General features: G+C 36.4%; 1 protein-coding gene across 1 annotated transcript; it reads left to right on the plus strand.

Annotated features, from left to right (window-relative positions):
• Positions 1 to 29: 29 nt before the first annotated feature.
• Positions 30 to 26,239, plus strand: CDC37L1 (cell division cycle 37 like 1). The gene is made up of 7 exons (XM_008049294.1): positions 30 to 358; positions 5,322 to 5,603; positions 11,380 to 11,473; positions 18,977 to 19,092; positions 19,605 to 19,727; positions 23,339 to 23,503; positions 25,642 to 26,239. The coding sequence occupies exons 1-7, from the start codon at positions 227 to 229 to the stop codon at positions 25,741 to 25,743; spliced, it is 1,014 nt and encodes a 337-aa protein (XP_008047485.1). The 5' UTR covers positions 30 to 226; the 3' UTR covers positions 25,744 to 26,239.
• Positions 26,240 to 26,615: the final 376 nt, after the last annotated feature.

Below are 26,615 nucleotides of genomic sequence, written 5' to 3' on the forward strand. Positions count from 1 at the left end.
CACGGCCCCGCCCCAACCGGAAGTGGCGCACCCAGCCCACTCCTTCTTCTTCCGCCGTCCGCCGGTGGCGCGGCCCGGGCTATAGCGCGTGTACGTCGGCGTCGCGGCCAGCAGAGGGATTCTGGGTAACGGCCCCGGCCGGCTGGAGCGGCTGGCTCCGCGCAGCAGGTTCCGCTCGCGCCAAGTCTGTTGGCACTGGCGGTTGTAGGGACAGGGGCAGCTGCATATGGAGCAACCGTGGCCGCCGCCGGGACCCTGGAGCCTCCCTCGGGCCCAGGGTGAGGCTGAGGAGGAGAGTGACTTGGACGTGTCCCCCGGCTCTCCCCGCCGCCCGCAGCTGCCGGGCGGCGGCGCCCAGGTGAGAGGGGGCTCGCGTTCTGCAGGGGGATGGAGGAGTGCTGTCGCCAAGCCCTCCAGAGTGCCGCGTATCCCCGACCCTCTTCTGTGCCCACCTCACTCCCAGGGGCCTGATGCCATCCCACGGCTGTTGGAACATCTTGGGAGGGGAGACGGGGGTGAGCGTTTATTACCAACCTCCACCTCCACGCACACCTTTTCTTTCAGCTTGGCTGATTCCTTCTCCCCCTTGGAAGACGTTCCTCCTCTTGACAGCACCCAGATTTTGGGCGGCTGACGCTGTAACATTGACCCTTTGTCCTCTTGTGCGTGCTTTCTCTCCGAGCACTTTCTTCTGTTAAAGGCTCCAACATACTAGTGCACAGTTGATAGTAGGAACAGCGACTGACTGTAGTTCAGTATTACTGCGTCCTGACAGAAAGATTTCACAAGCTAATTCACCCACGTTGACATTTGAGCAAATTGTGTAAACCTCGCTTTTGATGCCGGCGCACGCCTCTCCGTTCGCATGTTCGTCTTTGCCTTACTGTTTTTAGTTTTGCTTCACGTCATTCCCTCGTAAAAACATACAGGCATATACTTGCCTTTTCCTTCACACTTCTCTTTTAGGTTCTTGATGCTACTTGTGTTTCAATCCGGCTTTCTTGCCTCTTGAAACTTATTCAAATGTGATATACCATAAGGTTTTATCGGGGTCCTATCTCAGGGAGTGCTTGCGTAGTCACATCATCTTGTCATGGTTTTTCTCCCAAACTGAGTTTGCTTTGGGAGCATATTTCAGGGTTACATACTAAACACTAGTAATGCATTATAGGTGTCTGCCTTCTAGGCTTCTTGCAAAATGAGGTCCTTAAGGGCATAACAGAATTAATAGTAGTTTTTATCTGAACTCATTTTGCTAAAAGTTAACGAAGATGAATGATTTAAGTCATTTGCCAGTAAGTTTAAGATCATCAATCATATGCCCAGCTAATGGGGTTAGTCGGCTTCACACAGAGAAAAATGCTGTTTCATAATCACAGACTATACTTCGGCCAGCTAGTCACTGGCAAAGTGCAAGACATTTTTTTTAGAAAGGCAGAATGAGAGTTGATGGGTCAGTAGTCACCCACTAATTATGGATCACTAGTGTCATCTTTATATACAAAATGTGTTACAAGCACATAACATGTTAGAGAGGGAAAAAAAGAATGAACAACAGCCGCCATTGTCAATTTTGAAGGCATATGGAGAGGAAAAAATGTCTTGAATTCCATTGCATTGTGGTTGAATCATGAAAGTAATGTAGAGAAATACTGAAGTTTTAAAAACCTGTATATTAATTTTTTACTTGTGCATTTATAATTTGTTAAGCTGAAAATGATTTTAGAAGTCAATAGGCTTATCTCTTTCATTAAAAGTGATTTCTCTGAAGCCATATAGCTAGTTAGTGGCAGAATTAAAACTAGAACTCAATTATAACTCTTAGTCCAGTATATTTTCCCACCTACTGCACTGCCTGTTCTGTGAAGTACTGTAAAACTTTGACTGAAACTACCTTAAATGGTGTTAAAATTTGCAAAGTGATTACTAATTCTAAGTCATGTGTTTATTACAAACTTACTTGTCTAGCTGGCTTTAAGACTTAAATTTTTGACTTGGGATAGTTGGAAAGAATAAAATGCTTAATCTTAATTGAGAAATGTTTTATAATCTTTAAAAGAAACAACTTTGGTTTAATTTTGTCCAATATGGGGGATCTAGACATTTTAATGTAATGTGTGACGTACTGTTCTGAGCTCCAGTTAATGTAAAGATAGACCAGAAGACAGAGATCTTTTTTGGGAATCTCAACATAAATTTACATTAGTATGCTTTAATGCTAGTAATTTCTTTTTAGAATTTGTGTTTATTAAAATATAATTATGCTTAATGCTTATCTCAAACTTCAGTGTGTTCATAGGTTAATATATGACATAAACTAGGTGTGGTGGCTCACACCTGTAATCCCAGTACTTTGGGAGGCCTAGGCAAGAGGATTGCTTGAGCCCAGGAATTCGAGACCAGCCTAGGCAATATAGCGAGACCTTGTCTCTACAAAAATTTAAAATATTAGCTGGACTTGGTTGCATGTGCCTATAGTCCCAGCTACTCAGGAGAATGAGAATCGCTTGAGCCCAGGAGGTTGAGGTTGTGGTTGTGGTTGTGGTGAGCTGTGATTATAACAGTGCACTCTAGTCTAGGTGATAGAGTGAGATTCCGACTCAAAAAATAAAAAATAAAAAGGCCAAACGTCGGGCTCAGTGGGTCAGCCCGTAATCCTTTGGGAGGCTGAGGTGAGTGGATTGCCTGAGCCCGCGGGTTCCAGACCCCGCCTGGGCAGGCGAGACCTCATCTCTACAATAAAAAAATCAGCCGGGCGTGGTAGCGCGTGCCTGTAATTCCGGCTACTGGGAAGGCTGAGGCGGAAGGATTGCCGGAGCCCAGCAGGTCGAGGCTGCGGTGGCCGGAAGCGGCCACTGCACTCCAGTCTGGGTGACAGAGTGAGACTCCAACTCAAAAAAAAAAAGACCGAATATTTTATTTATTCATCTGAATATGTGTTGGATAGTTTGTCCAAATGGCCTAGTGTCTGGTAGTCTGTGGAGAATTTAAACATAAATTATTTTTAGAATTTGTTTGATTTGAGAAATGAATATTAGCTTCCACATAATTTGAAAATGCAAGACGCTACCATTGATCCATCTTGTCTTTCTTGGTATATTGTTGTCTTACAAAACACGTTTTATAACTTAATTTTTCTTATTTTCCTGGCCCCGTTTAAAGCATAGCTAATCTACAGATATTCTTGATCCTATTATAAGATAGCAAAAAGTAAAATATTTTACTTGGTTAATTAGGGACATGGTATGTAGTACTTGGGCTCCAAACCGGCTGAATGAGTAAATAAATCATCTGAATAGCAACAGTGTCCACATTTGCCCCAATAGAAATCTGAGTTTATATGAAGACTGAGCTAGAAAGTAGGGGCCTTGCTTGCTACTTGCCTCAGAATTCTTTACCACTGCCAGTCTGTTCCCAAAAATAGAGATTCATTCATTCATCAAACATTTATTGAATTCTAGCCCCTCAAAAAGCTGACAGTTAACAAATAAGCATGATATTGTTTGAAAGACACCATGATAGAAATAGGATAACTTGGGTGGGAAAAAAAGAAAATGGATAAGAAAAAATTTAGTGGGTACCGGAATCCAGATGGACTTAGGAGTTACCTAGAGGAAGGAGGATTGCCAAATTTTAGGGGGGATGAGGGCAGGGATGTGAATAATAAGCCAACAACTAGAAGAGTAACTGGAACTAAGTCTGTAGGAATATTAGGAAATGGCATCATGGAGGGCCATGCCACAGAGTTTGCGCTTTATCTCAAGATGTAAGAATGAATAAAATGATAAGACTTATTTTTGGAAAGATCATTCCAGTCTAGTGGAGTGAAGATTGGCTTGGGATAAGACAGATTGTCTTTGTATAATTCACATGTGAAATTATAAGGGCCCGGATAGTGATGCAGATATGGGAACAGATTGGAGAGAATTATTCTGAATAAGGCGTTTGAAGTTGATCTATATTTACCTAAAAAAATCATAAAGGATGTGCCTTCAGCTTTTGTTTCATAGAGCTAAGGAATACAGGGAATGAAACACCTATCACAGTGCTTTATACAGAGGATGCCAAAAAATATATACATACATTTTAAGAAAGAAAAAAAAACTGTATTAAAATTGTAATAATAGATACTGATAACAAAAGATGAATACAAGTCATATTTGACTTCTGCAATTACAAGAGGTGCTCAAAGTGGTTACTGTCAGCATATAGATACTCTGATTATGGAAAACTACTGCAGGACTTGTTGCTGTGCGAGGCCTCGTGGATCTTCCCTTGTGCACATCACACACAGTACCATGTGGCTCAAACTTATTATGAATGCTTGCAGTTGTTAGGCATCTTGGAGGTTCTGTCGCATACTCACGCCTCCATTGTTGTACTTCCACAACGTTCTCAAATTTCAAATACCACTTCAAAATGGTCTTGCGCTCCTTGAATGACAACCGTGCTTCCGCCATTTTCTTTGACTGTCCTGCCTGTCTCATGGCCATGCTAGCATTCATTTGATTATTGCCGTCTTTTGAGTGAACGTCATACTACATATTGCTACCGTAATTCAATTCAACTTAAAAAAGTAATACATAGAAAACATCTCTTAAAATGTGTGTACATATTTTTTGGCACCTCTGTCTAAAGCACTGTGATATGTAGTAATCAAGTCAATATTAAACTAATTACTACTGCTTCTGAATAGTACAGAGTCATCATGGTAGACCTGTTGGCACTTCAATAAAAATAACTGCCTATTTTGATTAGGAAAATGTTAAAAGATAACTATCTGATACCAGTTACAAATAAGAGATTTCCAATAAGAACTTCTCAGATCACCAAGGAGTGGGAAAACACAGAAAGAAAATAGAAACCAAGAAATGATTACTTTTAAATAAAAGGAGGTTTTTGCAGTGGAGAGCTTGTGGAACAAAACTTTAAAGGTCTGGTTGTCAGCATGTTGAGTATTGAGGTGATGAACTAGATTTAATCTTTGCTCTCATTATTCTGCTGGTTCAGGATTATAAAGACCATCAATCAGTGTTTGTTGTGCACCAGTTTTATGCAAAACACTGTGATAGTTGCCAGGCTTTTTGTTACTGTTAGTTGTCAGGGAGTGGCATAGATTAACAAAGAAGTTTAGAATCTAGTTGATGAAACAAGGCCTGTAATATAAATATAAATATAAAAAGTAACTAGAACCAGAACACAGTAAATGCTATGTACCAAAAACATGGTACAGAAATCCTCTGAATTAAAAAATTGAACTGTGCTGTACAAACATATCCATTGCCCTTTTCATTTCTTACAAATATTGTTTTTTCATCCAGATGTATAGCCATGGGATTGAACTGGCTTGCCAAAAACAGAAAGAGTTTGTGAAGAGCTCTGTGGCTTGCAAATGGAATCTCGCTGAAGCTCAGCAGAAACTTGGTAGCTTAGCACTGCATAACTCTGAATCCTTGGATCAGGAACATGCCAAAGCACAAACAGCAATATCAGAACTGAGGCAGCGGGAAGAAGAATGGCGACAGAAAGAAGAAGCTCTGGTACAAAGAGAGAGGACGTGTTTGTGGAGCATGGATGCCGTTAGCAAGGATGTTTTTAATAAGGTATGACCTTTTATTGGGCCATAATGAAAGAAGAAAAAACTAAAGTGTTTGCACAGAGTTCTCTATTTTTAAAAATTTTTTAATTTTGTTTTTTAAGTTTTCAAACCAAGTTTGATTAGAGAAGGAAGAGCAAAAAGAAAGGGAGACATGCTAGAGCTGGCATGGGCTAGAGAAACCACTGCAACAAAATGCCTTTAAATAGTGTTCAATTTTGACAGTTTATGAAAAGTGCTTGAAAAGTTTATAACAGTCAAAAAGTTTCAAAGCTCTTACACTAGAGGAGCAGACTCCAGGCATAATTAACCAGTCTCAAATACTTATTTATGTACATGTACTACTGAACAAATATTATATATATTAAAAAGCAGTCACAAAAATATATAAGGATGAGAAAATATCTACATCACAGTTATAACATATCTTCCTTTCATATCTCATATTTTATATCTCCCATATTGATGGTCACTGCTTTAGAGTTCCTTTAATTCAACCGCTTTATTTTATAAATAAGGAAACTGAAAGGTAAGTAGAGTGACTTGGTAACACCATGGTGGATTAAATATGAGGAAGAAATTCCTGACTGTGAGACTGAGCGACTAGATAAAGAGAGGTATTGAATATCCTTTTTAAAGATGTCTTTAAGAATGTAAGTGATATCCATGTAATGATGTTCAGTATTAATGGAGATAATAGTTTTTTGTGCTGTCTCCATTAACAGTGAACATTATTGGCCTAGTTAAGCTTTTAAAATCCTGTGTTTCTCAAACTTCAGGGTTGGTTTTTTTTTTTTGAGTTGGAGTCTCACTCTGTCACTCAGACTGGAATGCAGTGGCACACTCCCAACCACCACAGCTTCAACCTGCTGGGCTCCAGCGATCCTTCCGCCTCAGCCTTCCAAGTAGCTGGAACTACAGGCGTACGTTACCACGCCCAGCTAATTTTTTGATTTATTGTAGAGATGAGGTCTCACCAAGTTGCCCAGGTGGGTCTCAAATTTACAGGCTCAGGCAGTCCACTCACCTCAGCCTCCCAAAGCGCAGGATTACAGGCTGAGTCACCGAGCCCGGCTACTTCAGGTTTTATACCTTTATTTTTCATTTGAAAACAAGAGTTTCTAGAGATTGATTTCCAAATGCATGAAAAGAGGGAAAAGGCAAAGCCTAATAACTTCATGAGCTAATGTATTAAGTGTAGAGTAAAATGACATAATTATATATTGAAAAATAGTAGTCTATATTAAGCCTTATTTTGGAGAAACATTTATAAATGAGTGTATGAACATGCTGATAAGCACAGATATTTTTGCGTTCTTTTTTTTTTTTTTACTAGACAAAATGGCTAAAAGAAACAGTTCTCAGGAGCTAAAATCTTTTAGCTTTACAACAAAGGTGGATTTTGTATATTATCCACTAGTATTGGTGTTCTTTAGGCCTGAAACATGGAGAGAATAGGAAGAACTAGGCCTTCAAATGTTACCATTTCCTTTCATTAATCCATGGACATATCATCTAGGTGTGAATTTGAACTGCTTTTAGCCTTTTTAATATGGAAAATATCAACATTTACAAAGTAAGCAGATTAACCCCTTGTTCCACATTAACAGCAATCACCATTCTCCTATTCTCATTTCATCTGTATTTTCCCCTGCTCTCCATCTCTGCTTGATTATTAATTTTTTTACATTTGGGGGTAAGATTTATATACTTTGAGATGCACACATCTCAAGTGTACAGTTGTAATAAATAAATACAATCGTGTAATCCACACTCCTGTCAAGATATGTAATAAGGAACTTTTAAAAAAAACTATGGGACAATTAAATTAATTTTTTATTAATTTGTAAAATGATACTTCTTCATACTAAACCCTCTAGCTTCAGGAATATACTGCTCATTCTCTGTCTAAATCCACATTGACCTTTAACTGTCATTTTCTTGACTACTTGGTTTATAACCTACTTGTTACTGTCTTCCTGGCATCCACTCTCACCTCCCCATTCTTTTTTTTTTTTTTTTTGAGTTGGAGTCTGTCGCCCAGGCTGGAGTGCAGTGGCACGCTCACAGCCACCACAGCTGGGCTCAGGCAATCCTTCCACGTCAGCCTTGCAAGTAGCTGGAACTACAGGCGCGCACTACCATGCCCAGCTAATTTTTTGATTTATTGTAGAGATGAGGTTTCACAAAATTGCCCAGGTTGGTCTTGAACCCCTGGGCTTAGGCAACCCTCTCACCTCAGCCTCCAAAAGTGCTGGAATTACAGGCTTGAGCCACTGTGCCCAGTACCCATTCTTAGTTGCCTTTCTCTCGATCAGCTCTAGTTCTGCTACAGCTATCAGTAACGTACATAGGATAGGTAAATTTACATCACCACTAGCTTTGTCAGTACTTTCTTCTTTGTTGAGAAATTTTAAGAGTATAATATGCTTTTTGTAAAGTCAGTCGATCAATACATACATAAATATTTAAAATAGAAATTGAAAGCCTCCCTTTCCCTGCAATTCTATTTCCCAAATAAATGGAATTGTTAACAGTAAGTCATATCTTTCTAGACTTTCTCTGTGCCTGTACTAATTTATATATATTTTTGTCCCCCATACATGAACATTCTTTATCTGATTTGCTGTTTCTATATATATTGTTCTAAGGGGTATAATTTTCTGCTTTGTAGTTATACCCCAGAACTATTTAAAATAATTTTATTTTTCTAAGTAATGTTCCTTTATTTTGTAAAGTTGTGTCTCTTTTTTTTTTTTGAGTTGGAGTCTTACTCTGTCTTTCAGGCTGGAGTGCAGTGACACAATCATGGCTCACCACAGCCTGGATGTTCTGGGCTCAGGTGATCCTTCCACCTCAGCCTCCTGAGTACCTGGGACTACAGGCATGTGCTACCACGCAAATCCAGCTAACTTTTTGATTATTTTTTGTGGAGATAAGGTCTCTACAAAAAGTATGTTACCTAGCTAGGCTGTCTCAAACTCCTGGGCTCAACCAATCCTCTTGCGTCAGCCTCCGAAGGTGCTAGAATTACAAGTATGAACCACTGCACCCAGCCTTGTCTCTTAACACTGGCCACAAAAATATTTTTTCATTTTGTCTCTGCTTTTAATTTTTTCTTTAACATAGCCTGCATTCATATATCACAAATTAATTAGAAGTATTTTTATGTTCCAGTCATTTGTTCAAAATTGTACATTAGTTTTCTCTGAGAGCTTGAGACTTGGGAGGACTGATCTAGATCTGTGCTGTCCAACTCAATATCCACTGCCACTATGTGGCTAGTTCAAATAGAGATGTGCAGTAAGTGTTTCAATGACTTAGTACCAAAAAAGTAAAATATTCTATTAGTACTATTTTTGTATTGCTTACATGTTGAAATGATAATATATCGTGCTTCCCATTGAAACTGAACTGGATTAAAAAAGAGTGGTACATATACACAATGGAATATTATGCAGCTGTAAAGTAGGACAAATACATGGACTTCACAGCAACTTGGATGGATTTAGAGTTGATCATACTCAGTGATCTATCACAGAAACAAAGAACAGAGTACCATATGTTCTCACTCATAAGTGGACCTTGAACAATTATCATAATACTATAAGAAAGGGATTGACAGTTGAGGGAAACTGCCAGGAGAGAGGGGCACACCTCATCAACAAAGGTACCTGCTTAATGAACATTTGTATACCTAACCCTGAATTGTACCCCACATCTTTCAAATAAAAAAATTAGCAAGCAAAAAAAAAAAGAAATGTTAATATGTTGATGTGTTAGGTTAAATCAAATCTATTAATGTTATCTCTTTCTTTTTGCTTTTATTTATTTATTTTTGAGTTGGGGGGGTCTTACCCTGTCACCCACGTTAGAGTGCAGTGGCAGGATCACGGCTCATCACAGGTCAGCCTCCTGGACTCTGACAATCCTGCACGCCTAGCGAATTTTTTAAAAATTAATTTATTTCAATAACTTTAGAAGGTACAAGTGGTTTTCGATCACATGGATATATTATACAGTGGCAAAAAAAAACTAGTCTTTAAGTGTACTCACTACACCAACTTGTGCACATTGTACCCAGTAGGTAGTTTTTCATCCCTTCCCCACTTCCATCCCCGCTTCTAAGTCTCCAGTGTCCATTATACCATTCTCTATTTTCAGATCCTTAGTTTAGTTCCTACTTACAAGTGAGAATATGCATTGTTTGGTTTTCCATTCCTCCTGCATTAGTTCACTTAAGATGATGTTCTCTAGTCCCATCCAAGTTGCTGCAAAAGACGTAATTTCATTCTTTCTTTATGGCTGAATGGTATTTCATGGCGTGTGTGTGTGTGTGTGTGTGTGTGTGTGTGTGTGTGTGTGTATATGTGTATGCTTCCTGATTGTAAACTGGCAGTGAGCTAGTTTGCAATTTTTATTTTTTGTGTGTATACATACACACACACGCACACCACGTTTTCATTGTCACGATCACTTGACGGGCACTTAGGCTGGTTATACATTTTTTGCAATTGTGAATTGTGCTGCAGTAAACATACACATTCAAGTGTCTTTTTGGTACTATGTTTCTTTGGGTAGTTACCTAGTTGTGGGATTCCTTTTTGCTTTTTTTTTTTTTTTTTGAGTTGGAGTCTCACTGTCACCCAGGCTGGAGTGCAGTGGCACACACAGGGCCACTGCAGCCTTGACCTGCTGGGCTCAGGTGATCCTTCTGCCCCAGTCTTCCAAGTAGCTGGAACCACAGGCATGCACCACCACGCCTGGCTAATTTTTTAATTTATTGTGGAGACAAGGTCTCAACATGTTGCTTAGGCTAGTCTCAAACCCCTGAACTAAAGCAATCCTCTCACCATTGCCTCCCCAAATGCTGGAATTATAGGCATTAACCACCATGCCTGGCTCTTTGCTTTTTAATGTGGCTAACAGAAAACTTTAAATTATGTTCATGACTTGGATTATATTTCTGTTGGACAGAGCTGGTCTAGATGACAGACTATATAAAGGAAAAAAATGCTTTTATTTTGAAATACATAAACTTTTACATGCTTCCTGATTGTAAACTGGCAGTGAGCTAGCTTGCAATTTTTATTTTTGGCAGCGATGATAACAGGGTATAAATGTGATCACAGAATGTTCTGAGAAACTGTTCTGCCAGTTTTTCTGGCTAGATAAAAACTTCATTTGTGGTCTGTTCTATGACTTAGTTAACTGAAAATAAGCACTGCCTTAATCAAAATCTGTACTTGATTTTTAGGAATCAAACTGGTCTCTCCTAAGAAAGGTTGATTAGAAATGCAGCAAAGGTCTATTTCTGGTGTATGTCTTAAAGAATTTATAGTAAATATGCTTTATTCTCTTTATGCTTTGAGTTTTTGAGTTTATTTCCAGCAAGAATTCCAAAGATTAGGGTAAAGTTGCACATATTTATAGGAAAGGAATAATGCAAATGTAGATTGTACATGTAAAGGATCTTTTTATACCTACCTTTAATAGAGAAGTTCAGTTTAACAAAGTTTAATTCAATTGTTTCATTGTATGATTTCTTAGATAAAGCTATAATTTTTCATACATATATCATTTGAAACAAAACTAATGAAATTCCCATACAATATTTTAAATTTTTTAAATAAAAAGTTTAACAGATTAATTTAATGATGTAATATCAGTATGGTATCATACCACATTTTATATTGTCTGTAGGATTGCTAGGCAGTATCCAAGAAAGAAGATTCAGATTTTAGAATGTAAAATCTGATTTTGATTTTTATAATTTTTTGTAGAGTTTTATTAATCAAGATAAAAGAAAAGAAACAGAAGATGAAGATAAATCAAAATCATTTATGCAAAAATATGAACAAAAAATAAGACATTTTGGTAAGTCTGCTAGTTAAGTTTTCTTCTTTGTAATGTTTGTTATCATGTATGTGTGCAAAAAATAGGTTTATAAAATGGGAGCCAAAAAGTGGCAAACTCTAGTTTTGTAGTACATTTGGCATAGTTGATTAGATCTTGTTTTAGAACTTTTTTGGTTATAGATAAAATAGACAGCAAACCAAATTGTAAAGAGAAGCAAAATTAATCTATTATTGTATAATACTATCCTCCAATACAGTCTGGTTTATTATTTTTTTTTTTAAGAGACAGGGTCTTGTGCTTCCAACCAGGCTGCAGTGCAGTAGTGTGGTCATAGCTCACTGCAGCCTCAAACTCCTTGGGCTCAAGTGATCCTCTTGCCTCAGCCTCTTGAATAGCTGAGACTGCAGATATGTGCCACCATGCCCAGCTAATTTTCAAAAATTTTTTGTAAAGATATGGTCTCACTATGATAGCCAGGATGACCTCGAACTCCTGGACTCAAGCAGTCTTCCTGCCTTGGCCTCCCAAAGTACTGGAAGTATAGGCATGAACCACACACTTGGCACCTGTTTATTCCATAGACTCTTCCACTTCCCCCCTAGACTTTGCTTTTGTTTTTCCTTTTTACCTCTTTGGTATCTGGTTATCTTATAGTAAAAGATTAGCATTTTTTCAAGATTTTGGATATGATTCTATATAATTCAGGCAAATCCTTGAACTGTTACTCAGATAAATATCGTAATAGAAATGTGTATATAAAGACCTGAAAAATAGTTTTTTCTATTGGAGAAAATGGGTAGGTTGGGCGTTGATATAAGTAAAAGCTTCCCAGAGAAGGTTGCATCTGAGCTTGATTATGGGGAACAGATAATTTTTCATGTAGACATGGGAGGCAAGGCAAGAGCAACAGCATGTAGAGAGTCAGAGTAAGGAAAAGCCTGGTGTATTCTGAGTATTATAAGCAATGTAATACTGCTGGTATGAAAATGCTACTGGGAAGGTAGGAGTTAGGGTTTAAAGCCCTCAGTAATATGTTAATTTAGTAAACATGGTTTTTATTTGTAGTATGTTCATGAACTTTTACAATAGCATTTTGAAATATTTTTTCTATTGGTTCCCCCCAAATTTTTCAATTTCACTTATACATCAGTTATTTTAAGACAAAGAATAATACTTTTACTTTTTCCCCTTCATTTTATGCAGTTTATTCATGAAACATTCATATTCCTCATACTTTTTATTTTAAGGAAAGATAATAGATTGTATTTTTTTTTTTTGAGAAGTAGGAATTTATTAGAAGACAGAAAAGCTCCCAACAATGGAAGGGGACCTGAAAGAGGGTTGTCCATAGATTATATTTAACTCAAAAATAATACCTGAAGAAATAAACATAGACAAAGTTTTTCTACATATTATCATTATAGTATTATTTAGAATAGAAAAAAATGAATAAACAGTTCTCTTTTGGACAGATATTAAAATATTTAAATAAGCAGAGACTTGAGTAAAGGATACAAGGCAAAAATTTTGCAAGTAAATCTTAGTGGTGACATGTGAGTGGCCACTTCCACCTATAGTCCTTGCTTTCTAGGCCCATGTTTTTCTGATGTAGGAAAAATAGTACCACATACTGGTTACTTTTTCAGACATTTACTACATCTGATAAAACATCCCTCAAGGTATTTTCATCCAGCTGGCATTCTTTAAACTGATTGCTTTGGAACCATGGGAAGTTTAGTAGGTGAGAAACAATTCTTCACTTTCACCTTGGTTGGAAACAGCTTTGTGTGGGGAAAATATTTGAATCTCACAAGATGTTGTAACCCATCTGGCACTATAACTAAGTTTTTAGTAAACGAATTTACAAAACTTGCTGTTTCTAGGTAGTGATGTTTATGATGAGACCAGTTTAGTGTTCATTTCTTTTTCTGTAAGAGGAGTTTCTGGGTCAAAAAATAATGTGGTATGGTGAATAATTCATTTAGAAAGCCCACAGATGTATTACTGGTAGAGGCATAGAAAACAGGGAGAGCAATTCCAGAGCTAGAATAGGCCTGTTCAAGTGAGGAATTACTGGTTCCTCCAAGATGAAATAGGACCAAGATAATTAATCTGCTACTTGATATCTGGTTTCAGCATTGGTTGTTGCAACTGGCAGATTAAATGTTTACTGGCTAAACTGGATTGGGATTCTCGAACACCTTTGATGGGGAGAGCCCATACTGTTGAATCTATGCATGATCTCAAACCTGTGTCATCACGGCTCCTTAGTTTATAAAACTATTGTGCAGGTAATAAGATAGCTGTGGGGAAAGGCTGACTTGGCATCCACAGGTGATTAATAAGCAATTGTTTTGCCATTATGTGTTGTGAGCTTCCAGTGTACTACCTTGTAATACTAACCAGAGCCTTGCTGTCTTCAAACCCAACCAGACATGATAGCCACTCCCAGATTCACATTGTGCCTGTTTCTTAGTGGAAATGCACATTGACTTTTCATTTTGGAGGAGATATCCTACTTGCTGCAGCACACTGGATCCCCAGAAATGTTACTAAGGTAGTAGGCTCCCAACATTTTCATTTTCATTTCCCACTCTTTGGCGTGTGTGTATCTTAATAAGGCATCTGGGGTACCTGCTACTTTCTACTAAATTCTGTCAATATAGATTGGACCAATTTGTAGTCATGTGGGATGATGAGATAATCAAAATCCCTGTGGAATAAATTATGGCACAGAGTATAGAGGCAAGAAGCAAGACAGTGAAAGTTCGATGCTGTCCCTGCTTGGTGGAAGCAGTTGTTTCTGAAATTGCGTACTTATTGTGATTAAGGAAGAAAACATTTGCCAGAATGACTATATTGATACATACCTTTAAGCACATCTGGAGTAGGAGTTATAATTAAAGCTTCCAACTGGAGGCTTTCTAAACTTGGATTGCATTCCAGATTCTTGGAAGACATGGGCCTGGTATGTTGGAGGCTGTGGAGGGGTGCAGGGGCTTCACACTAGTACTTTTCTGTGTCTCGTGTGTGCTTATATTTGTCAGAGTTTCTCCTCATTTTCCCTTATACTATTTGTTGACTACCTTTTTTGTGTTGCTTTTAACCTTATAATTAGATGGAATTTACCATCTATTGATACACTATATTATGGAGTTTGTGAAGTATTCAAATCGGATATTTTTCCAACATTTATATTTACCTTATTAATTTAGTTAATTATTTTATAAAACAAAGCTTATTGTCTCTCAAATTTCACATTTATATTTAAAGTTACATACTTCTTTGACATCATTGACTCATAAGAGTTATTTTTTGAATCATCTAATGCAATATTTCAGAATACATCATTTTCACTTCCACCCAAAGTTAGCCATGATTCAGCAATTTTTGAATCTGGGTAGGATGTTGTTTTTGGAAATTTTACCAAAAGCTATAAACACTGGCACAAATCCTATGATAGGGTTTTTTCATTTGTACTGAAGATGAATATTTACAACGTCTTCAGTGTAATCACTTATGTATTGCTTTTTTGAAAACATATGTATATTGCTTTTGAAAACATTCTATTTTTGAAAAACATTTAATGTAAAATACTCTTGAATAGAATATGAAGTGAAAATGTGTGATATGATTTTAATTTTGTTTCTTTAAAAGTCATTAAAAAACACACCTGTAAGGATATACATCAAAGTGTTAACAATAATTATCTCATGTGGTAAAATTGCGGATGATTTTTATTTTCTATATTTTTCAAATTCTTCACAATTAATATATTTTATAGCCTGAAAAAAAGATTTTTAAAGGACTTAATTGTAGGATGGCTTAACATTAGAAAATTCATTAATGTGATTCACTTTATTAACAGATTATAGTAGTATATCACTACAGGATTTAATGATCAATTTAATGTGAGAGAAATGTGAATGTCAGAGGAATTTCTAGAATGCTTGATTTGGTGACATGGAACCTAGGAAGCATTATAGAAGGCAAAGAGAGAAGAATGGGTTTGGTTTCAAATAAGATGAGTTTATGTGCAGGCATGTAGAGAGAAATGGTTGTACAGTGGTAGATGATTAGAAATATAGGTGATCTGGATCTCAGGAAATATAGGGAAAATGGTCATAACACTTTTCTCACAGAATTTACAACCTAACTTGGAGTTTTTTTTAGCACCCAGAGAAATTAAAATGAATAGTGCAAAGTGCTAAAATGTATCAATCTATAAGTATAATGTAGAGAGGAAAGGAAAGTCAATAAGGACGTGTATTTGGGAACTATTTATGGATCAGGTAGAATATTGAGAGTTGATGAATGGATTGAGATTTAGATGTTCACAAGGGAAATACATAGCTTAAAGCATATAACTAAAATATTTAAATTTGTCAAAGGGAAGTTTTTCCACCATTCAGATAAATTGGTTGGCTAGTTTAAGTGACTGGATTATCCTTAACCAAAGGATTAGGTAGCCGGGCTCAGCCTGTAATCCTGCGCTTTGGGAGGCTGTGGTGAGTGGATTGCCTGAGCCTGAGGGTCCGATACCCGCCTGGGCAACTTGGCAAGACCTCATCTCCACAATAAATCAAAAAATCAGCCAGGCGTGGTGGCGCATGCTTGTAGTTTCAGCTACTTGGAAGGCTGAGGTAGAAGGATCACCAGAGCCCAGCAGGTCTAGGCTGCAGTGGCCAGGAGCGACCACTGCACTCATCTGGGTGGCAGAGTGAGACTCTAACTCAAAAAAAAAAAAAAAAAGGATTAACTGAATATTTGTTTAACAAATGTTCACTATTGTGTTAATAACTATCATTTATCAAGTATTCACTGTGTATCAGGCACTGTTCTAAGTGCTTTGTGTGAATTAATAGCATCTACTTGTCACAAAAATCCTGTAAGTTAGGTACTTTTGAGTCCTGTTACTTTTTTTTTTTAGAGTTAGGTACTCCTTTGAGTCCTATTAATTTTTTTTTTTTGAGTTGGAGTCTCACTCTGTCACCCAGACAGGAGTGCAGTGGCCGCTCCCGGCCACCACAGCCTCGACCTGCTGGGCTCCGGCGATCCTTCCGCCTCAGCCTTCCAAGTAGCCGGAATTATAGGCATGTGCTACCACGCCTGGCTGATTTTTTGTTTTATTTATTGTAGAGATGAGGTCTCACTGCCCAGGCGGGTCTCGAACCCACGGGCTCAGGCAATCCACTCACCTCATCCTCCCAAAGGCACGGGATTACAGGCTGAGCCACCGAGCCCGGCTTTTTTTTTTATTTTTATTTTTTAATGCTGCCCAGGCTGGTCTCGAGCTCCTGGGCTCATGCTGTCCTGTTGCCTCAGCCTCCCAAAGTGGTGTGAGCCACTACACTTGGCCTCTTTTTTAGCCCTATTTTACAGAAGTGAACTCATATAAAGGGACTTCCCCAAGGTAGAAGGTGGTGAAGCCAATATTCGAACCTTGGCAGTTTAGCTGTAGAGTCTGCTTTCTTAGCCATTGTGTTACTTTCCATTTGTTTACAAGTGTGTTTATAAATTCCAAAATAACATCAGTAACTTCACATGTGTTCTCTTTCACCAAGCAGTTGATTCTCTTTAAGTATTTTGCTCATAAAATTCCATACTCATCCACAAATGTCTGTATGGACTACCTGTAACTTAACTTCTCATTTCATACTAATTCAGTGTGCATTTTTTAAGTCAAGTGATGACAAGTATTTCTCAGATAAAGAAAGCCTATGTTTAATCTCAACTATTAATTTTGTCTCAGATATTAAACAAGTAGTTAGAAAAGTTTAATATTTGATGATACCATTCCTCTTGGCTCCTGCAAGCATCACTAACCCTTTCCTGTTACCCTTCCTACAAAAGAAACAAAAATGGTTAGGATTTTGGTATTTCAGTGAGTCATAATGCTGCCATAGAGAAATAGGAGGAGAAATGCTGTATGGATAGTAGACAGAGTTGAAAATATTACCTCTTCAGAAGTGTAAGGAAGCTAAGGCAAAACTGCTTTATGGGATTTACTTTATAGTTTCAAGTATAAGGAATAAGAATCATGCTTTCTTTAGATCTGACCCCAGGAGTCATTAGACTCTTTAACTATACTTTGAGAAATAGTTTTAAGTAACTTTCATAATCATTGTGTTTCTCAGACTTTCAAATGACTTAATGATTGTCTCCAAAGTGTAGGGGAAATAGCTTTATAAAATTCTTTGAGAAAATGCTAAAATATTTTTCCCTTTTTTCTTTTTTTCTTTTTTTTGAGTTGGAGTGTCACTCTGTCACCCAGGCTGGAGTGCAGTGGCATGCTCACGGCCACCACAGCCTCAACTACTGGGCTCAGGTGAACCTTCTGCCTCAGCCTTCCAAGTAGCTGGAACTATAGGCATGCACCACCACGCCTGGCTATTTTTTTGATTGATTGATTGATTGATTGATATTTTGAGTTGGAGTCTCACTCTGTCACCCAGGCTGGAGTACAGTGGCATGCTTACAGCTACCCCAGCATCTCTGACAATTCTTCCGCCTCAGTCTTCCAAGTAGCTGGAAGGCGTGTGCTACCATGCCCGGCTAGTTTTTTACTTATTGTAGAGACGGGGTCTCGCCAAGTTGTCCAGGCTGGTCTCGAACCCGCAGACTCAGGCAATCCACTTGCCTCGGCCTCCTAAAGTGCTGAGTTTACAGGCTTTTTTGATTTATTGTAGAGATGAGGTCTCACAAAGTTGCCCAGGCTGGTCTCGAACCCCTTGGGCTCAGGCAGTCCTCTCACCTTTGCCTCCCAAAGTGCTGGCATTACAGGCATGAGCCATGGTGCCTGACCCTCCTTTTTCTAGGTAAGGGAAAAAGAATAATTTATTTTCAGTGACTCCCATGTGTTGCTTTGTATTCTAAGACATTTGTCTTCAGTTTTGTTCTTCCTTGTGTTCTAATATGGAATTTAATGTATAAGAGTTCATTTTGTACCTAGAGGAAAGGCTTACTGCTAAACTGTTGAGACAGATGTATAAAATTTCCCATCTGAACATCCAAACAACCCTGGATGGGTCTAAAGAGTCTAAACCTAACATTGTTATATTGAATTTCTTAAATAGGATTTGAATTCCTTTGATATCTTGAAACAAAATGGCAGCCATTTTCAAATATGTTTAACTGACTTTTAAAAGATTTTGTTTACTTTGTATATAACAGACATCATGAATAAATGGCTGACACAACTGTCTCAATTTGCCCAATACTGTGGGTGTTCCCAGATGCAGGATTTTTTTTACTTTAAACTGACCACTATATTTTAGCCTAATTATCTGTAATAAAACTGAATTTCAGAAATTATTTCCAGTACACTGGGTATTGCTTTAAAGGGTATTGTCCTTCATTTGCTCTTGTACCATAACATAATGCTCTGGTAACATGAATTGTCTTTAAAGAGAAACATTTTAAAATTCAATCAAGAGATTAATTATTAATTAAGAGTGTATTTCTTCCCTTACAGGAAGAAAGGAAATATTTCACAGTCATAGTTTAATTCTGTTTTTACAGGTATGTTGAGTCGATGGGATGATAGTCAGAGATTTTTGTCTGACCATCCATACCTTGTATGTGAAGAAACTGCTAAATATCTTATTTTATGGTGTTTTCACCTAGAAGCTGAGCAGGTATTGTGTGAACCTTGAGTTTTTTGGAATGTTAGTGAAATTCTGATTTCATACTTTATTGGTGTCTTGTCTTTTGTATCACATCCTTTAAATGAAAACAGAAAGATCATTAGATGGAATTGCAATATTATGTTTTTCAGATCTACTTGAGCTTAATGTGGGAATTTTTTTTAGTTGTTTCAGTTAGCATACGGAAACTTTTCCATTGCACAGTTGTGTTCTCATATAATATAATCCTTGTTCTGTTTTTAACTAATTAGAAAGTTGTATTTTAAAAATCACACAGTAATCACAATATTAAATCAAGCTCATGGCATGGTCTTCCTTTAGTTATTCTAGTTCATATACAAATAATCAAAACTAAGATATATTCTTTATATGTCTGCAAACTACTTGACTTAAAGCTAAAGGGTAAAATCAAAAGTATTGTAAAAGTGCAAAATTTGAATCAGTGTACCAATTGAATATCTTTATAGAGGTATTTCTTGTCATTTTAATCTATTTCTTTTCAGAAAGGGGCTCTAATGGAACAAATAGCACATCAAGCTGTTGTAATGCAGTTTATTATGGAAATGGCCAAAAACTGTAATGTGGATCCAAGAGGGTGTTTTCGTTTATTTTTCCAGAAAGCCAAAGTAAGTGATTTGATGTTGACAAATGGGAAGCTTAGACCTTAGCTGAGACCTCTTTGTTCTAGTCACATCAAAAGAAACCATCCAACCAGGAAGCCACGGACTAAATTCTGTAGATTTTCTAGTGAAAACAAAATTTATATTTTTAATTTCATGCTAATTTAGACTTAAAGGAGCTATATAAGAGACTGTGCCATAGCATGTATGTGAAATTGAGACCCATTCAAATGAATGTGTGTATTCAGGAAACTTGTAGTATTCCATCATTTATTCATTCAGTAAATATTGAGTGCCTACTAGACCAAAGCACAGCTGCTTCAGATGGGTAGGATACATCATTGAGCCAAATAGATACTGGATTCTCCATGTATAGAACTCATAGTCTAATGAGAAACAGACTTCTATAATGAAAAAAATAGGAAACAACCTAAAAATTCAACAAGAAGAAGAATGGTTAAAAATAGTTGTGATACAAAACACACTTCTAATGATCCGAGAAAATACATATGGTATAAATTCAAAAGAAATAATAAATACAAGATGATGTTTGCCATGTTTAAAAAAAAAAACAAACATATATATATACATATATCTATATCTATCTATCTATCTATCTATCTATCTATCTATCTATCTATATATATATCTAGAAAGATTAAGGACCATTTTGCACTCACTAGATTGGTAGTAATTTAGAAGTTCCCCAAGAAGTAGAGCAAAAAGATGCCCAAGAAGTAGAGCAACAAGAGTTTGCATTCACTGCTAGTGAAAGTATGCACGGGAACAACTACTGTACAAAATTTCTTAGTAAAGTTGAACAAACACACCTTAACACTCAGAAATTCAAGTATATACTCTAGAGAGTATTTACCACCTTTTATGAGGACTTCAGTCAGAACTTTTCATAACAATACCAAGATAAGATATTATTTCCCATTTTCATTCTCATTCTCTTATGAGTATCAGTAAATATTGATGCAGAAGCATGTGTGAGAATCTAGCTGTTTTTTGTTAAGCCAGTCATTAGATTTATAAAAATGAAAAAAGAAGAAAAAAAAGTGCCTCTCTTCTCACTAAACTTTTTTGTTTTGGAAAATAATTTTTTAAAATAAAAATGTTAATGGGTTAGGCATGGTGGCTCACACTATAATCCTAGCATTTTGGGAGGCTAAGGCAAGAGGATTACCTGAGCCCAGGAGTTTGAGACCAGCCTGGGCAGCATGGCGAGACCTCATCTCTACAGTAAAATAAAAAACGGGCGTGGGTGCATGCCTGTAAACTTAGCTACTTGGGAGGCTGAGGTGGAAGGATCACCTGAGCCCAGCAGGTCGAGGTTGTGGTAGCTGTGATTGTCCACTGCACTTCAACCTGGGCAACAGAATGAGACACTAACTCAAAAAAGAAAAGTTATTAACAGTGGTATGTAATGAGTTTGTTATTGTTATTTTTTAGTTCGTAGTTTTAAATTTTCTCAGTTTTAATTTCTAACACAAATATTGACAAATATAACCCACATAAATAGATGCTGTTAATAGGTTCCTCAATAATTTTCAAGAATGTGAGAGTCCTGAAACCACAAAGAGAACTGCTGCCCTAGAGAAACTTACATGTTTGCACTAGATCGCGATGTTTATAGCAGAATTGTTCATAACAGCAAAAAGCCTGGGAACAATGACTAAATTGTGGTACAGATTAAGTGTCCTAATCCAAAATCCAGAATGCTCCAAAATCTGAAACTTTAGGATGCTCAAGGGAAATGCTCACAGATTTTGAGTTTTCAAATTAGGGACACTCAGCTGGTAAGTGTAATGCAAGCATTTAAAAATCCAAAAAATTCACCATCTGAAATACTTCTGGTCCCAAGCATTTTAGACAAGAGACACTCTACCTGTATATTGATTCAGCATCAGCCTGGATGAATAACCAGGAGACTGAATAAAATATGCCACAGTGATATATCCAATGTCATTTTTATTTTATTTTATTTTTTATTTTAAAGATGTGGGGTACAATTCAGGGTTAGAGATACAAGTGTTCATTATGTACCCTCAGTATCATTTTAAAAAACGTTTTTATAAAGCTCATATTTTTAATATTTATTTATAAAGTATTTTTTATAACAGAACTAAACACATTGAAGGATGCATATACAGAAGGTGTCCAAAAAATGTATACACATTTTAAGAAAGGAAAACACTTTATTAAAATTGTAATGCTCTAATAATCAGTATATACCGATAACAAAAGATGAATAAAAGTAATATTTGGTTGCGCTGCCAATTTTATTGTCCTGCCTGTGCCATGATGCCAGCATTCATTTGATTAATGCCATCTTTGGGGCAAATGTGTATCCAGTTTTTTGGCAATCCCAGTATAAGCAGTAAAACTAAACAAGCAAAGGAATGATAAGACAAAAGTTACACTAGTGGTAACCAGAGGAGGAGGAATGCTCTTGGGAACTGGTTTCTAATATACTAGCAATGCCAGGCTCGGTGGCTCAGCCTGTAATCCCGCGCCTTTGGGAGGCTGAGGTGAGTGGATTGCCCGAGCCCACGGGTTCGAGACCCGCCTGGGCGACAAGACCTCCTCTCTACAATAAATCAAAAAATCAGCCGGGTGTGGTAGTGCATTCCTGTAATTCCGGCTACTTGGAAGGCTGAGGCGGAAGGATCGCCGGAGCCCTGCAGGTCGAGGCTGCAGTGGCTGGGAACGGCCACTGCACTCCAGTCTGGGTGACAGAGTGAGACTCCAACTCAAAAAAAAAAGAAAAAAGATACTAGCAATGACCTATTTCCTAATTTTTGTGGGTACATAGTAGGGATTTTGCTTAATAACTTGTACATATATATCTTACATGCTTTTGTTGAACATAGGATACATTGAAACATAAGATTAGAAGTTAAAAGGAAAAATACCAAAAGTTTAACTTTAGTTATACTTCAGTGGTGGAATTGTAAATGATTTTCATTTTCTTTTTCATATTTCCTTTTATAAGCAGAAAAATTATATATACTATATTTTTAAGTTTTAAAAATACTATCAAGGTGGCAGTAGACCTAATTTAAATACCTTAAACTCTTCTAAAGTGAAGTGCAACCAAATAGGAAATTTTTCTGAAACAGTTGAGTTGTAATGAGGAAATGATTGACAGTATTTTAGCTAGGCTTATGGTAACTGCTCTGAATTTGTCCTTGACACATAGGAGTAATAAAAGCTATACTTTCCTTTCATCTTACATTAACGGATGTATCTAAACTGATGCTTAATAAGATAATGGAATGTGGCCACATTACATATAATCTTTGAAATTTATGACATTATAAAACTGAAAGACACTGAAGTCTTCAATCTTAACGTTGTGTATATATAGGAAGGGGCTACTTCCTATCAGTTTGTTTTGTTTTGCTAAAGCAGAAGGAAATAGAAAAAAACAATTATTAATGTTCCTATAAATCTGGTAGCGTTCACAGATGTGATAGGGACCATGGTGGCTTCCATATTTAGATTATTTACCTTATCTTTGCTTCCTCCACTTCAAACCTGTTATATGCTGTTTGGAATTTACTGTATGGTCTAAAAGTCTTGAGAAATTCTTTTTTTGGTGTGTTTTCTAGGCAGAGGAAGAAGGTTATTTTGAAGCTTTCAAAAATGAACTTGAAGCTTTCAAGTCAAGAGTAAGACTTTATTCTCAATCACAAAGTTTTCAACCTATGACAGTTCAGAATCATGTTCCCCATTCTGGTGTTGGATCTATAGGTTTATTAGAATCCTTACCACAGGTAAGTTGGAAAAGTAAATAATTATTTTGTAAGTGTATTAGTTCACTTAATTTTGTTATTTTGGCCCACTCTTTCTTATATACATGTGACCATTTTAAATATTCTTACCCCAGATGATGACTCTGATTCTCATTTCATGCCATGTTTGGGCACTGAATTTCTTCTACCTTTAAGTATTTGATAAGGTACAAAATTCCATCTCCTTTTAATGAAGAAACAAGTTGTACCTAAGTATTCTTAGAGGCAAGTACTACCTATCAGTTATTTTAATCATAAACTGTTTAAGATGGCTCCCTGAGGAGCTTCCTGAGAGTATCTGCTTTTGAGTAGACGTTTGGAAGAAAAATCTTACTATAATAATAACATCCCATTTTTATATCAGTTTATAGGTTTCAAAACACTTCTATATGTTATGTCATTTAATCTTCTCAAAAACCCTGTGATTCATTTTCAATCATTTTTTATAGATGGGTAAACTGAAACTCATGGATGTTAAGTAATTTATCTGAAGTTAGCAGAATAAATGATGGAGATAATATTCTAATCTTGGATTTCTATTATACGTGACTGCTTACTCACCCACACCATAGACTGTTTATTGAATCATGTACTACAAATAGGAAAAACAGTCATGAACTCTTGGGAAGAACTTGTCACTGGGACAAGAAATATGTTGAGAATATTATTATCTGAGAATATGGGGCAATAAGTGGAACTGAAGCATAGATTAGATTAAGTTAGGTATACTGATTGTAGTTTTGGAGAATTCTATTACTTAGAATTCTGTCATGGATTCTGAAACCCAGTCTTAGTAGAGTAATTATAAGCTCTTCCAGAGAATTAGGCCTGGATTGTCAGAAAGGTCTTAACATGGTTTTTGGAGAAGAGGATAATATAACAATATTGATCCTTTTTTAATAAAGCTTAACCCTTTAGCTTTTCTTTTTGTAATTGACAACAATCTTGTGAAATAAGTCAAATATTATTTTTTCAGAAGGCTAACCTTGGATATAGATATAAGTAACAGTTACTTAGATTTATCCTTTAGACTATCCTATAGTCTACTTTTAATTTCATTAAATTGTGATGTATTTTTTTTCTCCGAGGATTGCGTTACTAAATAGAGGCAGGAAATAGGAACTGAGGTCTTTTTTTTTTTGGCTTTTACAATAAAGGGCTATCACAAAGTATTGTACTTATTAGGAGGCTCTTTTGAAAACCCTGCCTCCCTATGGGATGGGGAAGTTTAAGACAACTATTCTATTTGGACTATTTTCCTCATTGCTGTTTATTAAATAAAATAAACATAAATAAAACTAGGTAATACAGGAGTAAAAGTCTTAAGTAACTAGCAGATATTCAGAACAGCTTAGGAGACAAAATTGAATTCTTGGGGATGAATTTCCTAAAGTTCTGGATCTTAAGTACTTGTCTTCATTCATGGCGCTTTAACAAATAATGGTTTTGTTTTCACATTTATTGAATAAGATTTTATGTTTTCTGTTCCTAGTTTTAGAAGTGATCAAACATACTTTTTATGAGTTCTCCTTGTTTAAAAATAAATAAAACCTACACTGTTGTTTTATTCTCAATCTTAAAAATAGAGGTCTAAGTACCTTTCAAAAAGATTAAAGGTTTCTCACTGAGTTTGTTTTAATCTGTGGGAAATCAAAACAGACCCCAAAGATAACCATAATTTTTGCTCAGTAAACTGAGTTTTTGCTCATTCAAATGTTTTGCATTTTTTGTATTTACTGTTGTAATTAGATAGTAATCTTCAAAGTACCTTGCTAGCTTAAAGCCATATTATTTAAATTATTGGTAGCTGTGTACATGTAATCACATGAAAGTTGTAGCCTTGTATGATTAATTTGTAGTTTTGTTTAAAGGAGAAAAAAGGTGTGGTGTTTGTTACGTTTCTGTTTTTCATATGTATCTTTTATCATATCTCTGGATTAAGTGATACCCTATTTTTTCTTTATTTTCTTGGGTTTCAGCCCAAGTCTGATTCTAAAGTCCATCTTCTTTCCTACTTGACTACACTGCAGAGAAATAAGAGAATGTGAAACTGAATGTGTGTGGATGTGCTGGCATAAAACTGGTTATCATGCTTTATTTTTCCATCTTTTTTTTTTCAGAATCCAGATTATCTTCAGTATTCTATTAATACAGCTCTCTGCAGTTTAAACTCAGTGGTACATAAAGATGATGATGAACCCAAAATGATGGACACTGTATAATTTGGTTAAGACTGCTGAGGCCAAGTGCTATTTTGTTACAAGAAAGGAAGAACTTGGCTATTTTATTGACACTTTTATGGGTGCTGCACTTTATTTTTGTTTGGTTTTTGATGGGAGGGGGAAAAAAAGAGTACTGAAACGTTTTGTAACTTTTTTTTATGTGCTGCTAGGTTTTTTGTTTTGTTTTGTTTTTTTCTGAAGAGAGGAGTGGTACCATATGTTGCAGGAAGTCAAACTGGACTTTTTTTTTGCTACTAAATTTGCCTTTAATCTTATTGTTCTCAATTTTGGAATCAAAGTATGAAAATCTGCACAAATGCAATGTTTACAAGAACTGGTTGATTTTAGGAGGCATCTGCTACAGTCTCTTTTTCTATGGATATATACATGTCCTACTCTACAAAAAAATGATTAAAGATAAAAATGTACTTGTATCCCACTGCTCATTTAGCTGTCGAATCTGGTGTTTCATCATATTAAAAGCAATAAATAAGTAGTTGGTAATCTATTTTACTAAATAAGTTGGGTAGTACAAATTTTAAAAAGTCTTTTCTCTTTAAAGAATATCACATTTGTATTTTCGGCACCATCAGTTAAATCCTTGACTATAATACAGATTTGATATAAAGACATTACATTTACTCCCAAGTAGTCTTAAAACTGTGTTCCTTTGAATTTTTGATTTTACCCTGTCGACTTCTTAATCTTAAGGGTTATAGTGTTAATCAGAAATGATGAGCTATTATAGATTTTCTTTTTAAATAAGATTAACTTCAAGCTCATTCTTAATTTCTTTACTTGACAGTCTGGGATCTCTCAGGGAATAAGTTTCAAAAGAATACTAATGGCCTGTAATAACAGATAGGAATAAT

This window comes from Carlito syrichta, unplaced genomic scaffold (assembly GCF_000164805.1).
Source record: "Carlito syrichta isolate Samal-C Ts95f unplaced genomic scaffold, Tarsius_syrichta-2.0.1 Scaffold131632, whole genome shotgun sequence".
Taxonomy (NCBI): Eukaryota; Metazoa; Chordata; class Mammalia; order Primates; family Tarsiidae; genus Carlito; species Carlito syrichta.

Bases quoted from the DNA above. Each gene is read 5' to 3' on its own strand.
- CDC37L1 (XM_008049294.1), top strand. From the start codon at position 227: ATGGAGCAACCGTGGCCGCCGCCGGGACCCTGGAGCCTCCCTCGGGCC. The intron at 11,474-18,976 runs GTAAGTCTGCTA...CTGTTTTTACAG, and splicing joins ACAAAAAATAAGACATTTTG to GTATGTTGAGTCGATGGGAT. The intron at 19,093-19,604 runs GTATTGTGTGAA...ATTTCTTTTCAG, and splicing joins TTCACCTAGAAGCTGAGCAG to AAAGGGGCTCTAATGGAACA.